This window comes from Talpa europaea, assembly GCF_964194135.1.
Source record: "Talpa europaea genome assembly, chromosome: 6".
Taxonomy (NCBI): Eukaryota; Metazoa; Chordata; class Mammalia; order Eulipotyphla; family Talpidae; genus Talpa; species Talpa europaea.
Window position 1 is genome coordinate 17,423,404 of NC_140072.1, and position 22,338 is coordinate 17,445,741.

Below are 22,338 nucleotides of genomic sequence, written 5' to 3' on the forward strand. Positions count from 1 at the left end.
CACCCAGGGCAAAGGGCCAGGATTTCCACTTGCACCCCACAACGTCCTGTGTCAGCACCCAGCACACCATAGATACTCACTGCACATCTGAAGAATTGAATTCGTTCACAAAAATGATAAGCCAGAAAGTCAAAGGCAGCGCCAAGGACAATCAGCTTGTTCCCCAGGTTGATGACTGGACATCTCTGCCATAAGCCCCCACATGGCTCTTAAACAGGACTTCTAACTACAATCCACCAACCAGAAATAACCAGCTCCCATGAACTGCAGAAACCCAGCCCTGACCCCCAGCCTCCCAGAGAACCCTAGCTGCATCACTTTGGACAACCTTAGGTGCGCTGAAAGTGCTTAGGCATTAAAACGAGGTGAGATGCAGGCAAATCGATATTTTCCTAAAACCCTTTTTTCACACGAAGGTCCTTATCTGGTTTTAGCACTTTTTCGATGAAAGATGAGTTTTAACTTGATCCTTTCACCACATCTAGTAACTGCTTTCTCAGATCTTATTTACCTTTCACTTACCGGCCACCAGAAGCATCCTTGCCAACTGGACTGTCCCACAGACAGCTGCCACCCCCAACAGCGGGGCTTCAGGCATCTCTCTACAGCTGTGCATTTGCTTTGTGGGTTCTCCTTCCTATTCCTCTTTGTTCCACAGAGGACCCTCCATATCACAGACAGTCCATAAAGACTGCTCTTTGGAGACCACTGGCCACTCTCATGCCCTTTCAGCAAAGTGTCCTCTGAAATGCCACTCCTGTAGAATAGAAGCCGGCCCCAGGCACAGGAGAGCAAACACACCCCATGGCTTTCTTACCCTCAGCACAGTTGGAGCAATTTCTGGACAAAAACCAGTGCTTTTCAAACCTCTGATCAACTCAGAAAGATGCTAATTGCCATGTGACCTTGACTAAGTGCTTAGCTTCTCAATCTCGTTCTCCATGTAAATGGTAAAAATGCTGCTACCACTGTGCAGAGTGCAGACTGGAGGTGACGTCTGAGACAGCACCAGGCACCACTGTTTGAATGGGACAGATGTTTAATAAATGTTGAAAAAGTTGAAGATCTCTTGAATTCTTCATGAGCTACTCCTATAATATGTCAGAGTCTTCAAAGAAAAATGGCCAACATGCATGACCCAGGGCATTTTACATTTCTCACTTGACAGAACATCTTAGCCACCAATTTCCTGTGAGTCAGGGTCCACTAGGCATCCTGTCCACTTTATGGAACAAGGTTCAACAGCATGTTCATTGGCCCACAACACCACTGAGTCTGTGCCAAACTCAAACCTTCAAACCTCCTTTCTCCCATCCCCAAAATGCTTTGTTTTCTCATCATGCTATACCAAAACTCCTTTTTCTGTCATATAATCTCTTCACCATATGCTTCCAGAACTCCTGTAATGAATTAAACCTAAAATTCTCCAAAAGATCACACAAGGAAGCAATTTCAGTCTAGATGGGTGAGGTCTACCCACTGGTATTACTATATGCAGCCATGATAAAATCATAGCAACACTTCCCAATGAATAGCAATCCTTCATAACTAAAGCAAAATGCCTCTCCTGTTGATAAAATGTGGCAAGATCTCAATTTAATGGTTTACAAAGAAGCCTAAATCTTAAAACAAAATTTGCTTGGAAGTTTCTGAAAAGTCATTGCTGAAAACCCAGAAACAGATGAAACAGCTGATTTTGGACAGTGGTGGTTTGAAGAGGCCCCTGCTGACAATTGCAATTGCCTCTCTCAACTCCAGTCCAACTGCAGGCTGTTCTCTTGAACCTGGCAGCCACTGAGGCTAACACACAGGTATAAACTGGAGTCTGAGAGGGAGACCTCAGATTCTGCAGAGTTGAGTACAGAAAGCTGGTGCAGGATACAGCAGAGGGGTACAGAACCAGATAGGAGCTCCCAAATCCTAGAAAGAACTTGGCCCAGAGTGGGTCCCTGGGAATACGTTCAGCTGTCTGAGCTTCTAAGAAGACCTCCTGTCTGTGGCCCAAGGATAGGACTGGCAAGTGAACCAGGACATCGAGTCCTCTCTAGTCAGGAGCTAGGGTAGCTCAGGGCTTCCTTCTGTATGTCTGGGCACTGACAATCTGCCAGGTGGAACCACTCCAGTGTACATGGGGCCAGAATACAACACCATTGCCACTCTCTGCGGATCTTACCTAAAGGCAGCTGGACAGCTGACAAAGGACAAATACCACCCACAGAAGGGACCAGAAGCCAGAGATGAATGAGCCAACATTTAAAAGGGAGAGGCTGGTGAGGAAATAGAATGGTGAGCAGAGACAAAGGGCAATGCAAACAAAAAATAACAACCCTTAATGGTATTTGACCATAAGCCAAAAACAGAAGTGTTCTAGAATGAAAAATCATGATTTTCAAACTGAAAAGCTCATCAGATGATGTGATGAATGGGATGGTTGCTGTAGAGACCTGAATGAATTACTCAGAAGAGCAAATGGAAAAAAGTAACATAAGAAGAACAAAAATATAAAGAAATAAAAATCAGGGGCAAAAAGGTATTTGGAGAACAGGTGCATCTCGAAGGCCTAATTTGTGAATAACAATAACCCCAGAAGATAGAACAAGAAACAAAAATTAAGTTAATGAGAGCATAACTTTCTCTGTTTTGAAGAAAGACCTAAGTGTGCAAACGGAACTGAGTCCTTCCCAGAACCTACCCGATAGCGTGGTCCTGAGTTCCAAGGACAATTAGAAAATCTTGCAAGGCTCCAAACAGAAGGAACAGGTGACATACAGGGGTACGGTAATTAGCTTTCAAGTATACCTGCCATCTGCAAAATTGGAATCTAGAAAACAGTGGTGAACCATCCAGACTGCCATATATCCAAGGCAGATGTTACCCATCTGTGCGATTTGTAGAACATTTGTGGATACACCAGGGTTCAAAGAAAATATAACCCACATAAAGAAAATGCTCTGACAAAAAAAAAAAAAACGAATTCAAACAGAAATCTTGAGATGGGTAAGATGAAAAGAGTAGTTTGTGATGGATCTGTGAGTTGCACGGCTATGTCTACATTGATAGGATTAAGGGGCTAGGAACATCTACTGTAAGTGGCAAATAAGAATACTTTAAAAAGAAGAGATATTCTGCAAAGAAAAACATGACATTTAGTTCTAAAAAACATTATCTCAGCAAAACCTGGAAATGAAAAATTTCATGGAGAGTTGCTCATTCACCAAGCTCCAGTTACAGTACTAAATTAGACAATAGGGACTGGAAAATGTAAAGTTAAAAACTGCTATTCTGGGCCTCCCTGGTGGTGCAGGGGTTAAAGACACAGTGCTCTCAAGCTACTGCCAGCCACGGCAACATGAGCTAACACACATGGCACAGCAGACCTCTCCTTTTATGCCCGCTGCTCCCCTCAGCAGTGTATTTCAGTAGACCTGCCTGTTCTGCTCCCCACTCTGTCTCTGGTGAATCCTCTCACCCCCACCCCTCACCCCCACACCTCTGGCCTACATCCCAGTTCTTGTATGCATAAATAAATCTTTAAAATAAATAAATAAATAAATAAAACTGCAATTCTACAGACAGCCACTCTGTGGGGTCTGTACCTTATGCTGTCCTGGCTTGTTGGCCCTGTTGCACCATCACTGGATTTGAAACACTATCGTGAGTGAGTGAGTGAGTGAGTGAACGAGTGAAGTCTTCTAAAGATCCATTAGCTTTCAGTGTAAGAAAGTGTGAAGAAGGGAAACTACTCCAAAAAGTTCTTTTAAAGAAAGCTTGTAATACTGATAATGAATAGGTAACATCTTGGTGGGGAAAATTTGTTGATATCTTGTTTTCTGAGAAATATGTATTTGAATGTCCAGAAAAGGAAGGTAATAGTGTCTATGATATAGTAAGATATCCAAATTTAAAAAAAAAAGGGAGAGGAACTGATAATAATTGGACAAACTAACAAAAACAATAAAAAGGGGAAAAATTTTTAAAAAAGGAAAATTAAGTAGCAAATACTCAGCATATCAGTTATTATCACTAATTACAATAAGTAGACTATTCCTATTAAAAAACAAACATCAGATTGGATCGAAAAATAAAACTAGGTGTTCAAGTCAATATACAGTTGTAAATTATTTATAAGAAACATACTTTGTCATTAAAAAACTGTTGAAAATAAAGAGATGGGCAAATGCCAAAGAAAACAAACAAGCCAGACAATATTTATATAGATATGGTGAAAATTTAGGTACACTTTCTAACCAAAGGCTATCCTTAGAGCAAACCAATAATTTCAGAGCTGAGTTTTACATGGTCATTAAGCAATAGATAATGCCTCAGCTATTTAAATTATTCCCACATGCTAAAAATAAAAAACCAAAATCTCCATAATTCATTTTATAGAAGCAGCATACTCTTAAATCTAAACTCCGAAATTATACCCCAAAAGCAGTAACTCAATAATTCCTGAATACAGATGTTAAAATTCCAGATAAATGTCAATAAAATAGAACAGCATACATATTTTTTAAAACTGTAACTGAATAGAATCTACTCCAGCAAAGCAAAGGTGGTTCAAAATTAGCAGTCAAAATAATTTATTACATCAATAAAAGACAAAAATTAAATGATTCCATTAAAATGATTTAAAAAAACACTAAAATCACTTCTAAAAAAAACTTGAAGTAAAACAGAAAAAGGAAACTACCAAATTATGATGAACAGTCGATAAAAGTAAACAACAAAACACTGGAATCATCAATAGCAACCTGAAGAAAGAGTTCTGTTGCCAAGGTTTTTGGCTTTGAATGTTCTTGTGCATACAATGAAACAACATAATGAAATCATCGAGATTAGTATTCAAAAAGAAGGACTAAATTTAACTCATGGTGATAATGACATGATTTTATACCTAGGAAATCCAACGAACTAATTAAGAAGTAACTGCTGGATTTAATAAGAAAATTCCAGTAAAGAGTATGATATTGGCAGAGTGCGAGATATTTAAGTCAACAGAACAGAATGGAGTTCCCAGAACTAAAACTCAGATAGAAGAAACAGATATATGACAAAGGTGGTATTTTAATTAGCGGAGCAAAATATGGTTTAATTAATAATATCAACACAGGGGCCTCCCCTGGTGGCGCAGCGGTTGAGCGCTGGGCTACAAAGCTGCCCACAGCCTCTGCAGCACTGGTTCGATCCCCGGCCGCTGGTGAGGGTCCCACATGGCGCGACAGACCTCTCCTGACTCGCCCGCTGCTCCCCTCAGCAGTGTATTTCGTCAGTCTGCCTGTTCTATTCCCCGCTCTGGCTCTGGTGAATTCTCTCACCCTCCTGTGTTTCTGACTGTACCCAGTGCTTGTATAAATAAATAAATAAATCCTTAAAAAAAAAATAATATCAACACAGATGACTATTTGTAAGAAAATGGTGCTGAATCCTTACCTCAAACTAGAAATAATACTAAATTCCAGTGGACTTAAGATTTGAAAGTTGTTGGGGTTTTTTTTAAGTTACATAGAAGAAGAAATTAAAGATGTTCCACTTACAACCTAGAAGTTAGGAAGATCTTTTTAATAAAATAGAATATTCATTAGCTATTTCTATTAGATCTATTTATATAAAACAAGTAAAGAGTTATATGGCAATATATACCATAAACAAAGTCAATAGTATGACAATTGATTTTGAAAAATCTGCAGTACCTATGTCCAATAAAGAGTGATCCATAACATATAAAGAGGTCTTACAACTAACAACAAAAAGATAAACCATCCAGTGGACAAACAGACAAAGCATAGAATAGAGATGCGTGACAGAAGAGCAGATCCTTAAAGATGATAAACACTTGAGAATATACTCAACCTCTCTGGTAGCCAAAGGAGTATAAAATTACAATAGGATTCCATGTTCTGCACTTTAGATTGGCAAAATGAAAATGACAACATTTACAGGGAACATTTAAAGGGAACACAACACTTAAAGGGAACACGGGGGCGGGGGTGGGGAAGGACTCACACTTGCTAGTGCAAATGTAGATTATGACACTGTTTTTAAAAAGCCATCTTAATCTATCCACTAATATAAAAATTACAGCCTGCCTTTGACTCACTCAAAATCTACCCTGTAGAAATAAAAGCACCTACTTTTTAGAACATGTGCACAATGCATTTTACTGCAACACTGCATGGAGAGACAGGATGCATAGGCATCCAATGGAAAGGATTGAATAAAACAACTCACATCCATGCCATAGATTATTATGGGGCCATTGAAAATAATGAGCCAGCAGACCTCAAGATTTCTAAAATGCACGGTTAAACGAAGGGTAGGACTCAAATAAGTATCTATAATATAATTGATTTCCCCCTTTTTTAATAGTGACCAAAACAGATTTTTAAATGTTTAAATGTTTAATACTGACTCCATCATGCACAGAGAAAAATATGGACATTTACATATTCAAGTTGTGATGTTGCTAATTTAAAAGTGGGGAGAGATGTGGGAGGGATTTAGGGAGACTAAACCTAAATCAATCATTAATTAACTAAGAAACAACAATGAGAAATACAACATAGACAATGCCCATTTATACAGACTTTGATGTTATAAGATTTTTTTTCTAACAGGATCCTATTATGTGCATAATTTTGAATACTACTATGATTTTAATTTGGTGCATCATGAGTGCATTTCCACATGCCCTGTGTTAGGTCCCAGGGGAGATGCTGGGGGGTCACATCTCAGTTAACACAGGTCTCTGTTGGAACATAAGAAGAAAGAGATGGAAAAGCAACACACTGAAGACTAGAGAAAAGGGAATCCCTCTAGTTTGGAAAGACAGTGGGGGCAGAGATCTTAAAAGCTGTGGGTGCCTGGGGGTGGCAGGGTTTTCAGATTATAAAATAAGCTAACTGAGCAACCCACTTCAATTTGATTAGTCAGGTATGCCCTATGGTGGGTTCTGGACTTTTGGGGCCAGCATCAGCCAGACACACCCCCCCCGCACCCCGCTTCACCTGCTATTTATATGCAGCCTGTAAGGCGTGTATGGGAGGGGCTCTGTGGTGTCCCAGGGAGGCTGGACCCTGGGCACAGGTCTCCCGGACAGCGAGGGCTCCATGGCATGCTACAGCTGTGAACACAATGCTGGGAAGTTCCCACACTCTGGGACTTTGAGGAAGACCTTTGAGTGAAGCTGTAAGTAGAAGAGGAATCCCCACACCCCAACAACTTTGCTGCAGTACTACAGAAGCTACCGCAGACAATCTGCACAGAAGTTGAGATGACCTGTGTTTCAATGAAACTTAATTTATGGACTCTGAAATTTAGATGTCATATTAATTGTCATATAACACAAAATACTATTTTTCTTCCAACCATCAAAAAAAGGTAACAAGCACACACCTTACAGGCTGTATATAAACAGCAGAAGGGGGGTCTGGCTGAAATGCTGCCCCCAAAAGTCCAGAACCCACCATTGGGCATTCCTGACTAATTAAATTGAAGTGGGTTGCTCAGTTAGCTTATTTTATAATCTGAAGCCAGTTTTCCTTCCCGGTAGCCTTCCCCAAGTGCTATACTTTTCAAACAGCAGACACTTTGGGGACAAGTGGATTCTGGCAAATGTACTTCTTCAAAAAGCCCTGAAAAGACTTTAAAAGACCGCCCTAAATCCTTCTTCTTCTAATAACAGGCCCTGTGGAATAACAGGTTCCTGTTTTAGTGAAACAGCTTTAAGGACGAGATTAAACTTCAACCACAGTTTTCTGGGCTAACAGAACAGTGACATGATCAGGGGAAGAAATTCAACCTAGCAGAACAATTCCTGGCAAATTCAAAAGCAATCTCCTCAAACTTTTATCCCAGGAACCTGCCTGAAGAGTCTCTCCATCCGCCCTGCCTCACATTCCACATCAACTCAAGAGAAAAGGCCCGGCCACCTTGCTGTCCTTTCACCATTAAACAGCCATCCTGGAGACTCAGCCCTCTCCGGTAATAAAGCAACACAATGCAATGTCCAAGTGGGAGACAGCACTCAAGAGACAGGAGAGGTGGGGCCCGGCAGAAAGCCACTGCTCCCCGCCCCACGCTCCTCGACCTTGCTCTGGGCCGGAGTGCGGAACCAGAGCTTGGGCATCTCCCGCTTCTGTCACAGGGCTTCGCACACAGCGGTGCCCCACATGGGTTTGCTGGCTGGACTGGTGAGTGTGACCAAGTAGCCAGGGCACTGGGGAGTTGGCCCACTCTGTCCACCCACATGTGATAAACCCATTTCCTCATAGATAGGAATTTGCATGGAAAACCTCCTGCAAGAAGCCCCGCTGCAGCCCCAGCATGGGCTCCAGGGTCACCCAGTCCTGCCTCAGCTCCTCCGCTTACTAATAATTCTGTTGACATGGGCAAGTTATTGGATGTTTATGAACCTCGAGTTCCTCAAAGATAAATAAAGATAATCAGTACATCATCCAGCGATGATATTTCTAAGATCATTTTAACGACCTACATGGCTCAGTCTGCCTGCACCAGCTAAATCGCAGCCTGCCTATCTCAGAGAAGATTGAATGGCTGAAACATAAAGCACCTCGCTTTCCCCTAAAAGGCACTCACGTGCCCCTCTCCTCAGGAAAGCTTCTCATTTCTACATAGGACACCCCGCACAGACCAGCAGCCATGAACTATTTAATAGTTCTGCTGCAGACACACCTAGAAAACGCCTGCTTGGGGCTGAGAGCGAGGGAGGTGGGGGAAGGCGCCATGACTGACATGTTGTCAGCCTCCCTAGTTGGGGGAATTGATATGTACTTTGATTTTGACTTTGCGCTATTAGTTTGTGCTGCAGGATACTCCAGGCCAGACGAAAATGGAAAGTCTGAGATGCTAAACACAGTCAATGAGCCTCCCGTGGTAATTGCTCTAACAGATCTGGTTCCCTGAACAGGAAAAAGCCACCCGTGGTTAGTCAGCCCAATGGGAGGCTCCCCCCCACCTCAGGTACCCACGACCAGAAACGCAACATGGATTTTATTTCTCTAGTGTGTTTGTGTATCTGGATGGAAATTGTTCATTTGGAAGATACAGTGGGTGAGGGACACGTGGGAGGGCTGCTACATTTTGAGTTCTGCTTCCTTTGCATTTGTGCAGTCCATGGCTGAACCCCTCACCAGTTTGGAGCACCAGGGTACCCCTCAGTCACCTGCTAACAGTCTATCTTTAGTACTTTCTGCACAAAGCCCAACTTGCCCCGATTATCAGCCACATGAGCAGAGCTGCCCCCTGGCTCCAGCCAGAGCCAACTTCTCTCTCCAGACAACCCGGGAAGCTCCCCAGGGTCTTCCAGGTGTTCCCACCCACAGAACTCATAGTCACCCTGTGCAGAAAGACAGGTGGAATCTCACACTGCCAGGGACATGCAGTCAGCCTGCTTGTAGGAAGACAGGCCCATCTGGTGGGGAGGTGTGGGGATCGCAGACACCTGAAACACCCAAATGGCTATCCTGTCCTTTCCTTCAAGCCATGGTAATGAAGATCGAACCTCACAGAGGCACAAAGGAAGCAGCCAGGTCTTTTCTTTGGCAATTATCTCCAGCACCAGTTTCCCCTTTGCTCCTCACAAAGACTCAGTACCGGGGGGAAAACCTGGCTCATGCTCTGGATTAGCCCCAACTTCTTCCCTGAGAAGACCTAACACTTCAGGTAGGACCAGACACGTGGCATCGTTAAGTGTCAACTCTCTTGACCTGCTGTTGCAGCTGGAAGGAAACAAGAAAACAACTAGATGACAACTCAATAAGTAAATGTGCTTAACGTGATTGGGGGAGATGAGAAGTGTTGGCACAGAAAGGGAGGAGAGGAAATCGTACATTATCAAAAGGAAGATGCACTGAAAAGGAGAAAATATCATAAGTGTAGCTTATTTATAGCTAATAGCAGGTATTTGTTTTTGGTGCTAATAATCTAATTAGCAGTCAATCCAGTGCATCCTTTATCATCAGCTGATCCATAATTACTGCTCCATGCTGAGTATTTTCCCGGCACATGATAGCTTTCAGCTCCTCAGCACAAACAACCAAATAATCGGTGCTATTACACTGGATGCAGGACTGTTATTCTCCACGTGGGAAGTGGGGAGCAACCACCGTGGCCTTTGCAGTTTCAGCATCGGTTCATCAGTTCCTTACTGCCCGCTCTTTCATCAGGCCTGAGTCGTGCCTAAAGCACATTCACACTCTCAAGAATGTGAGGCCCTGCAGACTTCCTTTTCAAAGTCTAACCCTGGGACCAAAAACATTCCAGTCATCTGTAGGTGGAAGGTGTTCACAAAGGGTGTCCGTGCTGAAAGCACAAGTATTTCTCTGAAAATGCTGTAAACTTTTCTCTTTGAGTATGGTTTTAAAATGACTTGTCTGGGAAGAGAGAGCTGCTGATATAAACTACTTCATTCAACTGCTTCTGGTCTAGGCAATATGCCTATCATTCTGCGAAGGGGCTCAATGGCAGGCTACAAAGGCTGGTTGCTAGGGGGGGAAATATATTCAAGTCATCACTTTTAAGAGACTAGATTGGGTGTGACTGTGAAGAGAAAAGGAAAAGCCTGACAAGAGGAGAGAGCTCAGGCTCGGGAGCCAGCCAGGAGTGCTCAGCTCCTCTGCTTATGGATGGCATGACCTTGGAAAAGTCCCTTAACTTCCCTAATGTTCCTCCTCTGAGCAAGTGAGCACGGAAATGAACAGAGCCTACTGTGCCGGGCTGTTAACAAGAAGAGATGACTAAGCCTCCAGGCACTTAGTAGGGGCTCAGATTGCTCGTTCTCTGCTTTTACTCCTGGCTGGGAAAAAAAGGAGCTGGTTTCTAAAAGCCAGTAGTTTGTGTCTTGTACTTCCATTCCTTGCAATTACATATCTACATCTTAGCCCTAAGCAAAGATAGATTTCAGTCTGGATTCACTCTGGGTGAGTGATAACCAGTCAAAGCACTAGTCACAGTTCCCAATGTCCCGAAGGGCTTGCCACTGCAGCCACACTCCCCTTAGGCCCTTCCCCCGCCCTTCTGTGACCCAGCACTAGTTCTCTAAAGAGTTAACACTCACTCGGTGCATAGCTTGGCTAGCGGGTGTCTGTACCAGCCAGCTGTTAAATGGCTCCCGGTTTCTAAAAGAGAGCAACATCTAGGAATCTTGGAAGAAGTGTCAAGACCTTTCTCCAAAGACTCTTACTCCGGAAACAGAAACCAGCAGCCATAAAAAGTGTGAAAACTGCTATGCTGACCCCAAATGAGTGCTAAAACCAGAGTCAAAAGTCACACACTCGGTTCAGCTTTTTTTCTCTTTGAACTTATTTAAATGAAGTATGCAGAGAGAAGAAAGCATGCATTCAAGACCTTTTCACAAAGTGAACACTCTCCAGTCACCAGCGCCTAGATCGAAAAACTGGTACCAGTTGCCCGCCATGGCCTCCCTGCTCCCCAGTCAAGGGTCACCATGAAACCTCTAACACCAGTTTTGCCAGTGCTGGTGCTTATATAGATGGAATCTCACAGCCTCCTAGTCAAATCTGACCTGCCACCTGCTTTATTATACCCTGCAAACTAACCATGGAGGTTAACATTTATAAATATCTGAAAATAATACCAAAGAGTATGTTACGAGGCATGAAAAATACATGAAATTCAAAATTCAGTGCCCATAAATAAAGTTCTCCTAGAACTCACCAAAGTCACTCATTTGCATATTGCTTTTCATTCTATAGCAGAACTACATATTCTTAGCAGCGCTAAGTAGTGACAATAAAAACCATGTGACCCTCAAAAACAAAAACTACTTACTATCCAGAAAAAGTTTACCAACTCCAGAGTGAGTACATCGACTGAGATATGTGTGCACTGGTGTTGCATTTATAGCTAGGAATGAAATCACAGCGTGATAGGTACACTCATACGTTCAGCTTTAGTAGACGCTGCCAAGAAGTCTCCCAAAATACACACACAGTTTTAAGAAAAATGAAAACCTGGAGCAGAAACTATAATCTTGGGAGAATTACAGAATTGAACAAATGATTAGGAAACCATCGGGGTCTCCAAGTAGAGAGGAAAATATCAAAGTCACCTAGTTTATGTTTTTCTTCGTTCTTACTCCATGCGCATCTCAGAAAGAGGAGGGCCCGTTTGTGTTGTCATGCTCAGCAGAAGTGGACAAGAGCCAAGAGCCAGGCTCCTGCTCCATATCTTGCAGGAGCAACAAACTGTGTCATTCAGGCCGCGAAACAAAAGCCCCACCATGAGCCCCCTGGCTGGTTATCCAAATTGCAGATAAAACATCCAGGAAGACATCAGCAATCTCCTGGTTTTATGCTTTCACAAGTTTAAACATCTACAGACAGCAACTGCTTTACACACCCAGCCTCCAACCCATCACAGGAGGCTGAGCCCCGCCTGGGTAGAAGCTGTGGTCCATCTACCGGCAGAAGCTGGTCATCAGTGGGCCCTCAAGGCTGAACAGCAAGACACAGGCAGGCACCCCCTGTCTTCCAGACGGCAGGGGTCGGGGGGCTCTCAGGCGATGCTCCACATCTTCTGAGGAGCTTCCCTGGAGTCATCCCCTGCCTTGCATCTCAAATAGGATGTATCAGGTTCCTTCCAATGACGTTTTTCCTCTTAGAGGGGAATTGCTTCTGATTGTTTAAGGACTACATTCATCACGAAAGGGATTCAAATCAACGGATGCTGTCTTAATCACACAATCCTGTTGACTTCTGAGTTGAACAGCTTCATGAATGACAGCAGAGTCTCATTTCCTGCTGTCAAGCCTGCGGGCCCAGGACTTGGCTGGGGAGCACTGGCTCACTGCCAACAACAGAGCCAGCCAGTGCCAACAGGGACCAAGGGGATGGGAGAGCATCTCCCCACTGCTCCTGAGACCCCAAGGCTGCCACTGAGCAGTATTTTCCCACCACTGAAGGCAGTGTCCTGTGGACTATTTCTGGGCCCAGTGTGGTTAAATATGGCCTATCCAGGAAGAAAACCTAACCCCTCCAACCCCTCAGTGGCCTCTCCAAAGACAAGCTCTAAATTTCCCTCAATCTCTCCTTGGTTCCCTCTGTACCCAGAAATGCAATGCTAGGTGGTGGTTGTTGCTTCATCAGAGGTAAGGAGTCAGCTTTTTTTGCACATATAATACATGCACATATAAGATACATTTCATTTTCCCCTGCAAAAGCAAGCTAACCAAAAGTTGAGCTTGGCTACCATAGAAAGAGTGCATGCTTTCTAGTCACAAGAGTGAGTTCAAGGCCACTGTAGGGTAAGGTAAAAGATATCAGGCTTTTCTGCCCTCCCGCCATTAGGATAGATGACGGAACTCTGCGGTCCTGAATGCATGCCTGATGGCGGGCACCTGGAGTAGGGTATGGGCATAGGTAGATGGGATTCGATTGGGCTTTTAAGGGCGGTGACACGGGGAAGCCAGCAGAAGCTGAGAAAGCAGCAGCAGAAGCTGAGAGAGAAAGAGAGAGAGAGAGAAGGCCGGAGAGCCCAGATAGAGTGAAGACTTGCTGGGGGCTGGGAGGCCTGCCAGCCTCCTGGCCCCCCAATACCCTGCCTGCTGTGTACCTGGCAATCCCAATAAAACCCTGCAAAACCACTGAGGACTCTCTCCTCCTTTATCCGGTCTGCTGGATCCTAGAAAACCTGCACTGTGGTCCATTCCTGCCTTTACAGCCACTCACAAGTTAGGCAACCTTGCCAAAGTCTCCTCCCCCTTATAACCTCAGATTCATCACCCTTTAGAAAATGTGAATAATAATAACATCCACCTCACAGGGTGGCAGGGAGGGTCAAATGCAGCATCTGTGAGTATAATGCTTTGTAAAGTGTAAAGCAAAACGCCAAGTGGTGGCAGAAAGAAGTTGCCTCTTATCTCGCATTCCTGATTCACCTTTATTTAGTCAAGTCTTTCGGCCAGTTCCTCTCCCGACAAAGACCACCCGTCCACCATGAGGACCTCAGTCAATTCAGCCCCAGCTGGCAGCCATCAATTGGCCATCTATTAACAGCCAATTATCTGGGTGGCTTAATTAATCCATGCGCCATGTGGTCTGCTCTCCCTGAGATCCTAGAAAACAAAGAGCCTGAAATACAGCGCCAGCTAATTTCTCAATGGCCATCAAGGAACTGGGCGTCCATTATGCCTGCGTGCTGCAGCTGCGAGCGATGGGTGCATAAATATTGATCGGACCAGGCTCCCCGTGGCTGGAGGGGTGGGGGGAAGCATGAATGATTAGTGTTCTCAGAGGAAAGAGAGAAGCTACATAAATCTTCAGCTGGGACACTCGGGGTGGGGAAAATCTTAATTCCAAACCTTAGTGAGGACAGAGCAAAGGGACAGCCGCTTCGAGGAGCTTATCAAGATGGCGCGGTCCCACCAGCCCCAGAGCTGCTTCCCACCCTCTCCAGTCCTGGAATGAGATGCAAATTGGGTTTAAACAACGGGAATCATTAGAAAAGAGGCAGCTGGGGGGCTGTTCGCTTCATCTGGATGTTCAAATCCAATGGCAGGAACATGAGAGCAAGCCGCTCTCCCCTGCATTTCCTTGAAAGATCTTTGTAGTGCTGATAGTTAAAAAGACAAGTGACATGAGGAGAATTTAATTATTTTTTAAGTGCCTAATCTTGTCTCTGAAATGATATGCACAAGAGACTCTGCACTTGGAATGGGCATTGTCCAGGAGGTAGTGGATCAGGGGACACCTTGAACCCCACGATGAGAACTCCTGCTTATACAAAGGTGTCCAGCAAGGTGGCTCAGGGTGGCCCAAAGCTGCGAATTCCCACCTTGCTGGAAGAACTGCCAGAACGGACCCTGTATCAGATGCAGGAGTACTGGGCTCCTGTCCCTCCAGAGTGTCCCTAGGGCCTGTCACCAAGCGAGAGCTGGGCTCTCTGCTCCCGGACCCGCTGTCTTCTCAGGAGATGTGAATAAGAAAAGGACAAAGAATGTGAAGAAGGGAGGAGGGGGCCAATGGAGATAAAAGCCAGGAAAGAGGTCCACACCATACACATCTCTTTTTCTCCATCCCCGATCAGCTTCCTCGTGTTCATTAAGTCGTGTGAGTCGCGTGATGGCTGCGACTGCTGCCAAGTGCAAAGACTGCTGCCCCAGAAGGTCCTATCAGGCCACTTATTCTGAAATAGCAAAATACCAGAGCCAGCAAATTTCAGGAGCTTCTGCAGAATTCCCCAGGGTACCGGTGAGTGTGTGTGTGTGTGTGTGTGAGAGAGAGAGAGTGTGTGTGTGTGTGTGTGTGTGTTCTTCAGGATCCCAAAGGGCTTCTATCTTAATCAGCTCAACATCTAAGGACTCAGAGGCTGATTTATTTTTTTGGTTAATCTAGCGTTTCTGGTAAAATAATTAAAAGATAAGTAATAGACACAGAGTATCTGTGGTGTAATTATTTATAGGCATGAGGTCTCACTTCAGAGTTATTCACAAGTAACCCAAAGAGACTCTGACTGCTGATGAGCCTGTGAAGATGCAGCGTTGTGGCAGCGGCTCCCACTTCACAGGCGAGCACACTAAGCCCTGCAGGCAGGGGTCCGAGTTGCTCCAGGCCAGGAAGACACATCCCACCGCCACATAAGCAAGCCCAGAAGGTGCAAGCACAGCTGACTGTGACATGATGGGGGAACCAGGAGAGCAGCAGGCTCTCTGTCTCGGGTTCCAGCAAGCAGCGCATCTGAGGGCCCTGTGAGGTGGGTTGACCGCAGGCTCAGGGTCCCAGTGGGCACGTGGAGCAGTCAGCAGCCAGCTGCAGAGGGCATGGGGCATGGCCAGACTCACTTACCCGAACAGATGGCAGGTCGGCACTGCTGCTGTATGGGGTGAAACATGCAGAGGCCATGCCAGGACGCAGGGGCCCTCGTCTCCTACAGAGGTGCTGGAAACCCATCCCTGCTTTCTACTTCAAATTCTTCTCCAAAAATGCACCAGGGGGGCTCCCTGGTGGCGCAAGGGGTTAAGATGCAACCTATGAAGCTCGCCACAGCCACTGTAGTGCAAGTTCGATCCCCAGCCAAGGATCTACCCTCATGACGCAGTAAACCTCTCCTGCCTCGCCCTCTGCTCCTCTCAACAGTGTATTTCAGTCAGTCTGCCTGTTCTGTTCCCCACTCTGTCTCTGGTGAATCTTCTCACCCCCCCCCACATCTCTGGCCTGTACCCCAGTTCTTGTATGTATAAATAAATAAATCTTTAAAAAAAAATGTACCAGGGACTTAGAGATACCCTGGAAGAGTGACAAACTACGTGCTAGAAACCAAACAGGGCACAGCAACATGTTTCTTTAAAATTTGTTCCTGAGTGCTCATAATGAGTAAGACCACTTTGGAAATTTGGGATTAGGGAGGATGGGAAAGGATGTAGGCAAAGGAGGCAGATGAGTGGCACGTGAACCAGACTGGGTGGAAATTCTGGGCCTTGGCACCAGCCAACAGCAGCCTCATTCTGTCCCTGTTCAGTTTATAAATGACCTATGATGAGTGGAAATGAACACTCTCGGATGATACAAACACATGTGTAACCTAGAAAGGGGCCAGACTCTAGACAGGCTGGGGAGGCCTGTGACAGGGACATTAATTTCTCCTCCTGCCGAGTCTTGCCCCTTTGTCTTTCCAGATTTGAGCAGGTATTGGCTGTGCTCAGCAAAGTTCCGAGACAGGGATTCCCAGTCTTTGTTTCCAAAAGCACCAGGCCACTTAAGGAATGAGGATTTATGGAAAGAGAGTCCATACTGAATAGAAGGGATTCCCCACACAGACCCCTGGGTCCTGGGATAGGATCTCCAGCCTGGACCTCGGGGAGAGGGCTAGCTGGGTTGGGATGTGGGAACAACCCAGGCAGGCCAAAAATGACGCAAATGTCAAAATCCCACCAGCCTGATAGGATGGGACAAGGGTATTTAAAAATACCTCAAAGATTTTTTAAAATAATGCTTGTTGATAACTTGAAAGCAAAGACAGATTTCTTGAATACTTGAGGTTCCAACCTGCTACATAGTGTCCCCCAACCTCTCACCAGTCCACCTCAGCCCCTCGCCTGCCGCGGGATGGCCCTGGAGTGGAAGGACACATGGAGCCTGGCAACAGCAGGCACACCAGTGAATGAACGCATGGACGCCAGGCTGGTGACGGGCTCCTGTGGTCATGCCAGAGTCAAAATGCCCTGGACAAAGTCCAGTCAGCACACACTGAGCATTAACAAATGCACAGGGTCACTCTCTAAAATTCCAGATTTTTTTTTTAATGGGAGAAGCGATCTACTAAATGCGTAAAAAAATAACAGTGCCATATACTTCAGGCATCTGAGGTATGCAAATACCACAGAATGACAAGCTCTTTTCTAATAGCCTTTGCTGTATTTCTAGCAGAGCACAAATACATTTACATGGGCCCGAGGCACTTTATTCAGGAGCCTTTATATTTCCAATACTTTCCTCAAAAAGTACCCTCAGGCCTCACATTCTTTTGCTTTTTCTGAGCCCTAAGCCCCTGGACTAAATTTAGTTTCTTGGAAATGAGTGTCAAATTTGCTAGTTTTTTTTTTTTTTAATTCTGTCAGTTATTGTATAATTCTCCAAATGGCAAACACATGATAGGGGAAAGAAGAAATGAAACATCTTCAGGTCCTTTTTAGTGGTAAAACATTTATCACTAAAATATAGTTGAATGAAGACATCAAACGTATTAGATGATTTTTCAATTAGGAATTAGAGCTTTGCTGAATTTGGGAGTAGGGAACCCAGTAAAAGAATCTAATCAACATTAAAAAGTCAAACATAAAGAAATCTTTACTTGAGCTATTAATAGAACCAACCCTTCTTGAAACCAAGAAAAAAAATCCAATTAATTTCCTTAAACTAGAAGCACAGTGCGTCTTCTCCACAGCACTGAAACTGTGGCCGGGCATAGGTTTTATTTTATTATCACCCCACTTTGGAGATTCCATCATGAGGTGAATGAGGACAGTTCCTAACACTCTGAGGGAAGGAGACAAGGAGCCGGAGCCCAAAACTAGAACACGTAGCGGACCCCAGTTTGCTGCCTGGAATCAAAGAGTCAGGCAGTCGCCAGCCACCAGCCCAAACCACAGCCTCTCCTCTCCAACCCTCCACCATTCCCAACTTCTCAGGACATTTTTATGGAAAGGGAGCCCACTGTTCTTGCTTTGGAAAATAATCTGACCCCCTGGATCACACTGGGAAGAATCCGCGCAGGATGTAAACTTGCACAGGCGCAGACAGCGCAGGACCTCTTGGTGTCCGTACCTGAGCACACCCAGGAAACCCAGGATGCTGGAATCACCCAAAAACCACATTTTTTTAAATGTCCCATTCAAATTCCTACTGTGGAGAAAATAATCTCTGCCCTGGCAAATGATTCCTCAACCAGGAGTACTGCTGCCACCTGCAACCATTGGGTGCCAACCCCCAAGACACATCTACCTCCCCGGGGACTCTCCCCACCTGGGAGACTCAGCCCAGACAGAGAAGCATCCACTGTCCCACTTGGCCTCTTCCAAAGGCAGAGAGAGAAAGTTTGCCTCTGAGGTGGCTCCCCCACAACTTACACCAATCCCCCTGGTCTTTTCCAAAGGCTCATCTAGGAGTGAGTCATGTAAGCACTGGAAAGTGGGTGGGGAGCACCCATTGCAAATATCTCTGACCTCACCCAGTTACCCACAAGTGCAGACCCTGGCAACCCCCACAGCTGAGCGGCATGGAAGGCGCACACGGGTGGTCACTCAGAACCTCTGCTCCCTGAGCAGAAATAGCCACTTAGTAACAGCCTTGTTATCTTGGGCCAACTGTTTAATCTCATTATTCAATCTCATCTGCACAGAAGCATCAGCTGCCTTATGTGGTGGTTGTAGAGATTCAATGAGCTATCATATGTAAAATGGAGTTTGTGAATTTGTAAAATACTATACAAACGCCAGCCACTGTTATTTCACGTGAGCGCACACAGGCTGGCCAAGCTCAGCCAGTGAGGGACTTAAGAAGAACGAATCAACTGGCCATACTTACAGGGGGCCAAGCCAGCTACCAAAAAAATGAACAGACTGAGTATTCTTCCTCCAAATCCCTTTCATCGACAGGCAGCTTCAGACTCACACAGAGCACTTGTAAAGACACTGATTCTAGGGCAATCTATAGAATCATAATCTCTACCATAAGCCCCAAAATTCATATTTTGATTCTGACATGCAGTCAGGTGTGGGAGCCAAATGCCCTGCGGACAGGATGTACAAACCTTCTCTACAGATAAGTCACGGGAGGAAAATTGCCCTGGTGCCTAAAAGGAATCTCTCTTTGCCGCCTCCACCTCTCGCCTCGGATACATATAGACACTAAGATCCAGAGGGGTGCTCATCCACCAGACACTAAATGCACCCACAAACACCCACAACACAGAAGTGTAGACACACAGTCATATACACGAGTGAAAAAGAGAAGGAGAAATATACTAACAAAAAAGAAGGATACCTAATAGGAAGAAATAGCAGGATGTGTAAAGCCTATAGAAACTATGGCTATAAAGAATACTGAAATGGAAGAAAGAAGGAATAAGATATTAAAGCAAAGAGCAAGAGGTCAGGACTTCCAGGATCCCGACTTGCACTGCCACTACCCCACATCACTCATTAGTTTGTAATTTGGCCTCAGCCAGGAACTTATGAGACCACCCGCCACCCCCAAACTCCAGGTCCAGCCACAAAAGCAGAGACACAGAATACTCTTCACAACAGCCCCCAAGCCCAGTACAGGGCCTGGCGAACAGCCGCATTAGATAAATGTGGTTTCTGTACACACCAGGATGAGAGGAGGTAAGGAGCAAGAGCAAAATACACCAAGAAGGAAAGAGAGCTCTCATCCCAGATCCCTGGCGTAAACTGAGAATAAGTAAGCTTAAGGTAATGAGGTTCAACGCAAAACAGAAAGAGTTCACGTCCCTGCAGGCATCATTAACTGTATCACAAGGAGCAAAAGCAGGGAAAAGAAGAAAGCTCCCAGATCTATGTGCAGGTCTGAACTGAGGGAGAAAATTGATCCGGTATGATGAAGGCTGTTTGAAGTCACCTGTCTGACCCTCATCACTTCCCAGATGAGTAGCTCCCAAGGCCCCTGAGCACCCACAGGTACTGCCCAACCCCTCTTCACCTCCCCAGCCTCATCACAGCCGTCAGTCACATGCTTTACACTCAAACTATGCCAAACTCGAACAACGTGCTGTGTCATTCCTCTGTGCAGTTAACCTCTCCCTGGAATGCCCTCCCTACCTACTGGCAAACCTACTGATTATCCTTCTGAACTCAGTTGTTACCTCCTCCTCCTCCAGGAAGTCCCCCAGGCTCCCGTGACACCAGGGCATGAGTTCTCTTAGCCCTCAGCACTCTTCAAGTCTCTGGCCCACTGATGAGCAAAAGCCCCACCCCACCCCACCCTACACCCAGAATAAGTTCTACACCTCTGTACCCACAGTAACTAGCACCTAGCACACTAGCCAGGTGCCAGTAACTAGCACCTAGCCAGGCACACGGCAGATCATCAACAAATGCTTGTGGAACTCAACTGAGCAAACTGGCCGGGTTCCGAACAATAAGTGGCAAAGAGGACCTGAGAGAACTGGATATAGTGGAAGGATTCTGAATATCGAGGTCTGAGTTTTCATCAGAGAGACCTAAGGAAAGAAACCCAAGGCTCTGAACCTGTTTCCTGAACTACAAAAAAAAGAATAACCCTCCACTGGTAGTGAAGCAGCACCCACTATGTACTGGCACATAGTAGGTCCTCAGTACTACACATACTGGGAGACTCCTCCCTTCCTCCTTCCATTTCCTACACTCTGCTTCTGACAATAAGCTTCTCCAGGAGCTTTCTCCCAGTCCCTGGAGCACTGCTCCGGATCCCATTCATAAACGCGGCCCCACCCCCAGCGCTCGCTCTGGGTCCCACAGGGCCTGGTCTGTGGAGGAGAAAGAGCCTGAAGTCTGGGGGCCTGAATGAAAGTAACCCGGAGGCCCGCAGGGAGGCCCTTCTGGCTCAGTTCTGAGGAACTAAGTAGGCAGGAGTCGGAAACGCCACTTGGATTCTCATCTCCCCAACTCCCCGGCAATACCGAGGCGCCTGTCTTCACAGGCTCTTCAGCGGGGTTCAAGGCACAGGCAACTTCCAAGGCGGCTGAAGGGCTCGGGAGCAGTTACCAAGCCGGGGCGGAGCAGGCCGGGTGGGCCCCGGCAGCAGCCGCCCAGGAAGCTGCAGGGCGCTCGCCTGCGACGCACAGGCGCGCGCGGGCACCCCGGGCCTCCGGCCTCGCTCCGTGTGGCCTGGCGGCTGCGGGAAGCAGGTCAGCGCCGCGCCAGACTTCTCCAGCACCAGCCCGCCCCCCCGCCCGCCCCCCCCCGCCCCCCGCCCCCGGGCGCCCCGCCCGCAGCGCCCCCTCCGCCGCGGGACCGGCGGGTGCCCAAGTTGGGAGCCCCGCTCAGTCCGCGAGCGCGCGCCCGGCGCCCACACCCACTTTCACACCGCGCGGGTCGGGGGCGCCCCCTGAGCTTCCTTCAAATCCCGAGACACCCCCCGCAGCCGCCGCCCGCGCCCCGCTACCCGCCCCGGCGCGCAGACCCCGCCGGGCGCCCCCGGCGCCCGCACCCCGGCACGCGGCTGCGCGCCCCCCGCGCCCGCTGCCCCGCGCCCGCGCGCCGCAGCCCCCGTACCTTGGGGGTCTGCACTTCGGGCCCCGTCGGCACCTCCAACTTCTTCTTGGAGACCCAGAAGAACAGCATCACGGTGATCCACACCACCCCGAAGATCGGCAGCATCAGGCGGCGAGTCAGGCGCCGCATGGTCCCCTCCGCCGAGTCCTCCGCGCGCCGCGCCGCCCCGGGGCACCCCCTGGCGGGCAGGCTCGGCGGGGCAGGAGCCGGCGCGAGCGCCCCGCTCCGGGAGCGACGGTCGGGGGAGCCGGGCGCAGGGGCGGCCGGACCTGGCAAGGGGCTGCGCCCGCTCGGGAGGAGGCGAGCAGGGGTGGGGGCGCGGGGCGCCAGGGGGCGCGCGGGGAGGGGCCGGGGGGCAGCCGGGCTGGACGTCCGCGCCGGCGGCAGGAGCGCGCGTGGCCGAGGGGCTCCCCGCGCCGCCACGCCGCCTCCAGCCCGCCGCCGCCGCGAGGGAAACTGGCTGAAGCGGCGAGGAGGGGCCAATCCGAGGCTGTGCGGGGCGCCCCGGGAGGAGCACGAGGGAAGCGGGAGAGGGGGGAGCGCAGGGGAGGGGGGCCGATTCCGAGGGAGCCCGCGCGGGAGCGAGCGGG

The 22,338-nt window shown here is 47.2% G+C and overlaps 1 protein-coding gene across 1 annotated transcript in view; it reads right to left on the reverse strand.

Moving 5' to 3' along the window:
• Positions 1-21,877, reverse strand: part of GALNT14 (polypeptide N-acetylgalactosaminyltransferase 14) — a gene marked incomplete at both ends in the record, with an annotated part of 182,653 nt that extends 160,776 nt beyond the window's left edge. Inside the window, one exon of the mRNA XM_084235735.1 lies at positions 21,749-21,877. Within this exon, the coding sequence (XP_084091861.1) occupies positions 21,749-21,877 (129 nt within the window). The remainder of the gene's footprint in view (positions 1-21,748) is intronic.
• Between the last annotated feature and the right edge of the window lie 461 nt (positions 21,878-22,338).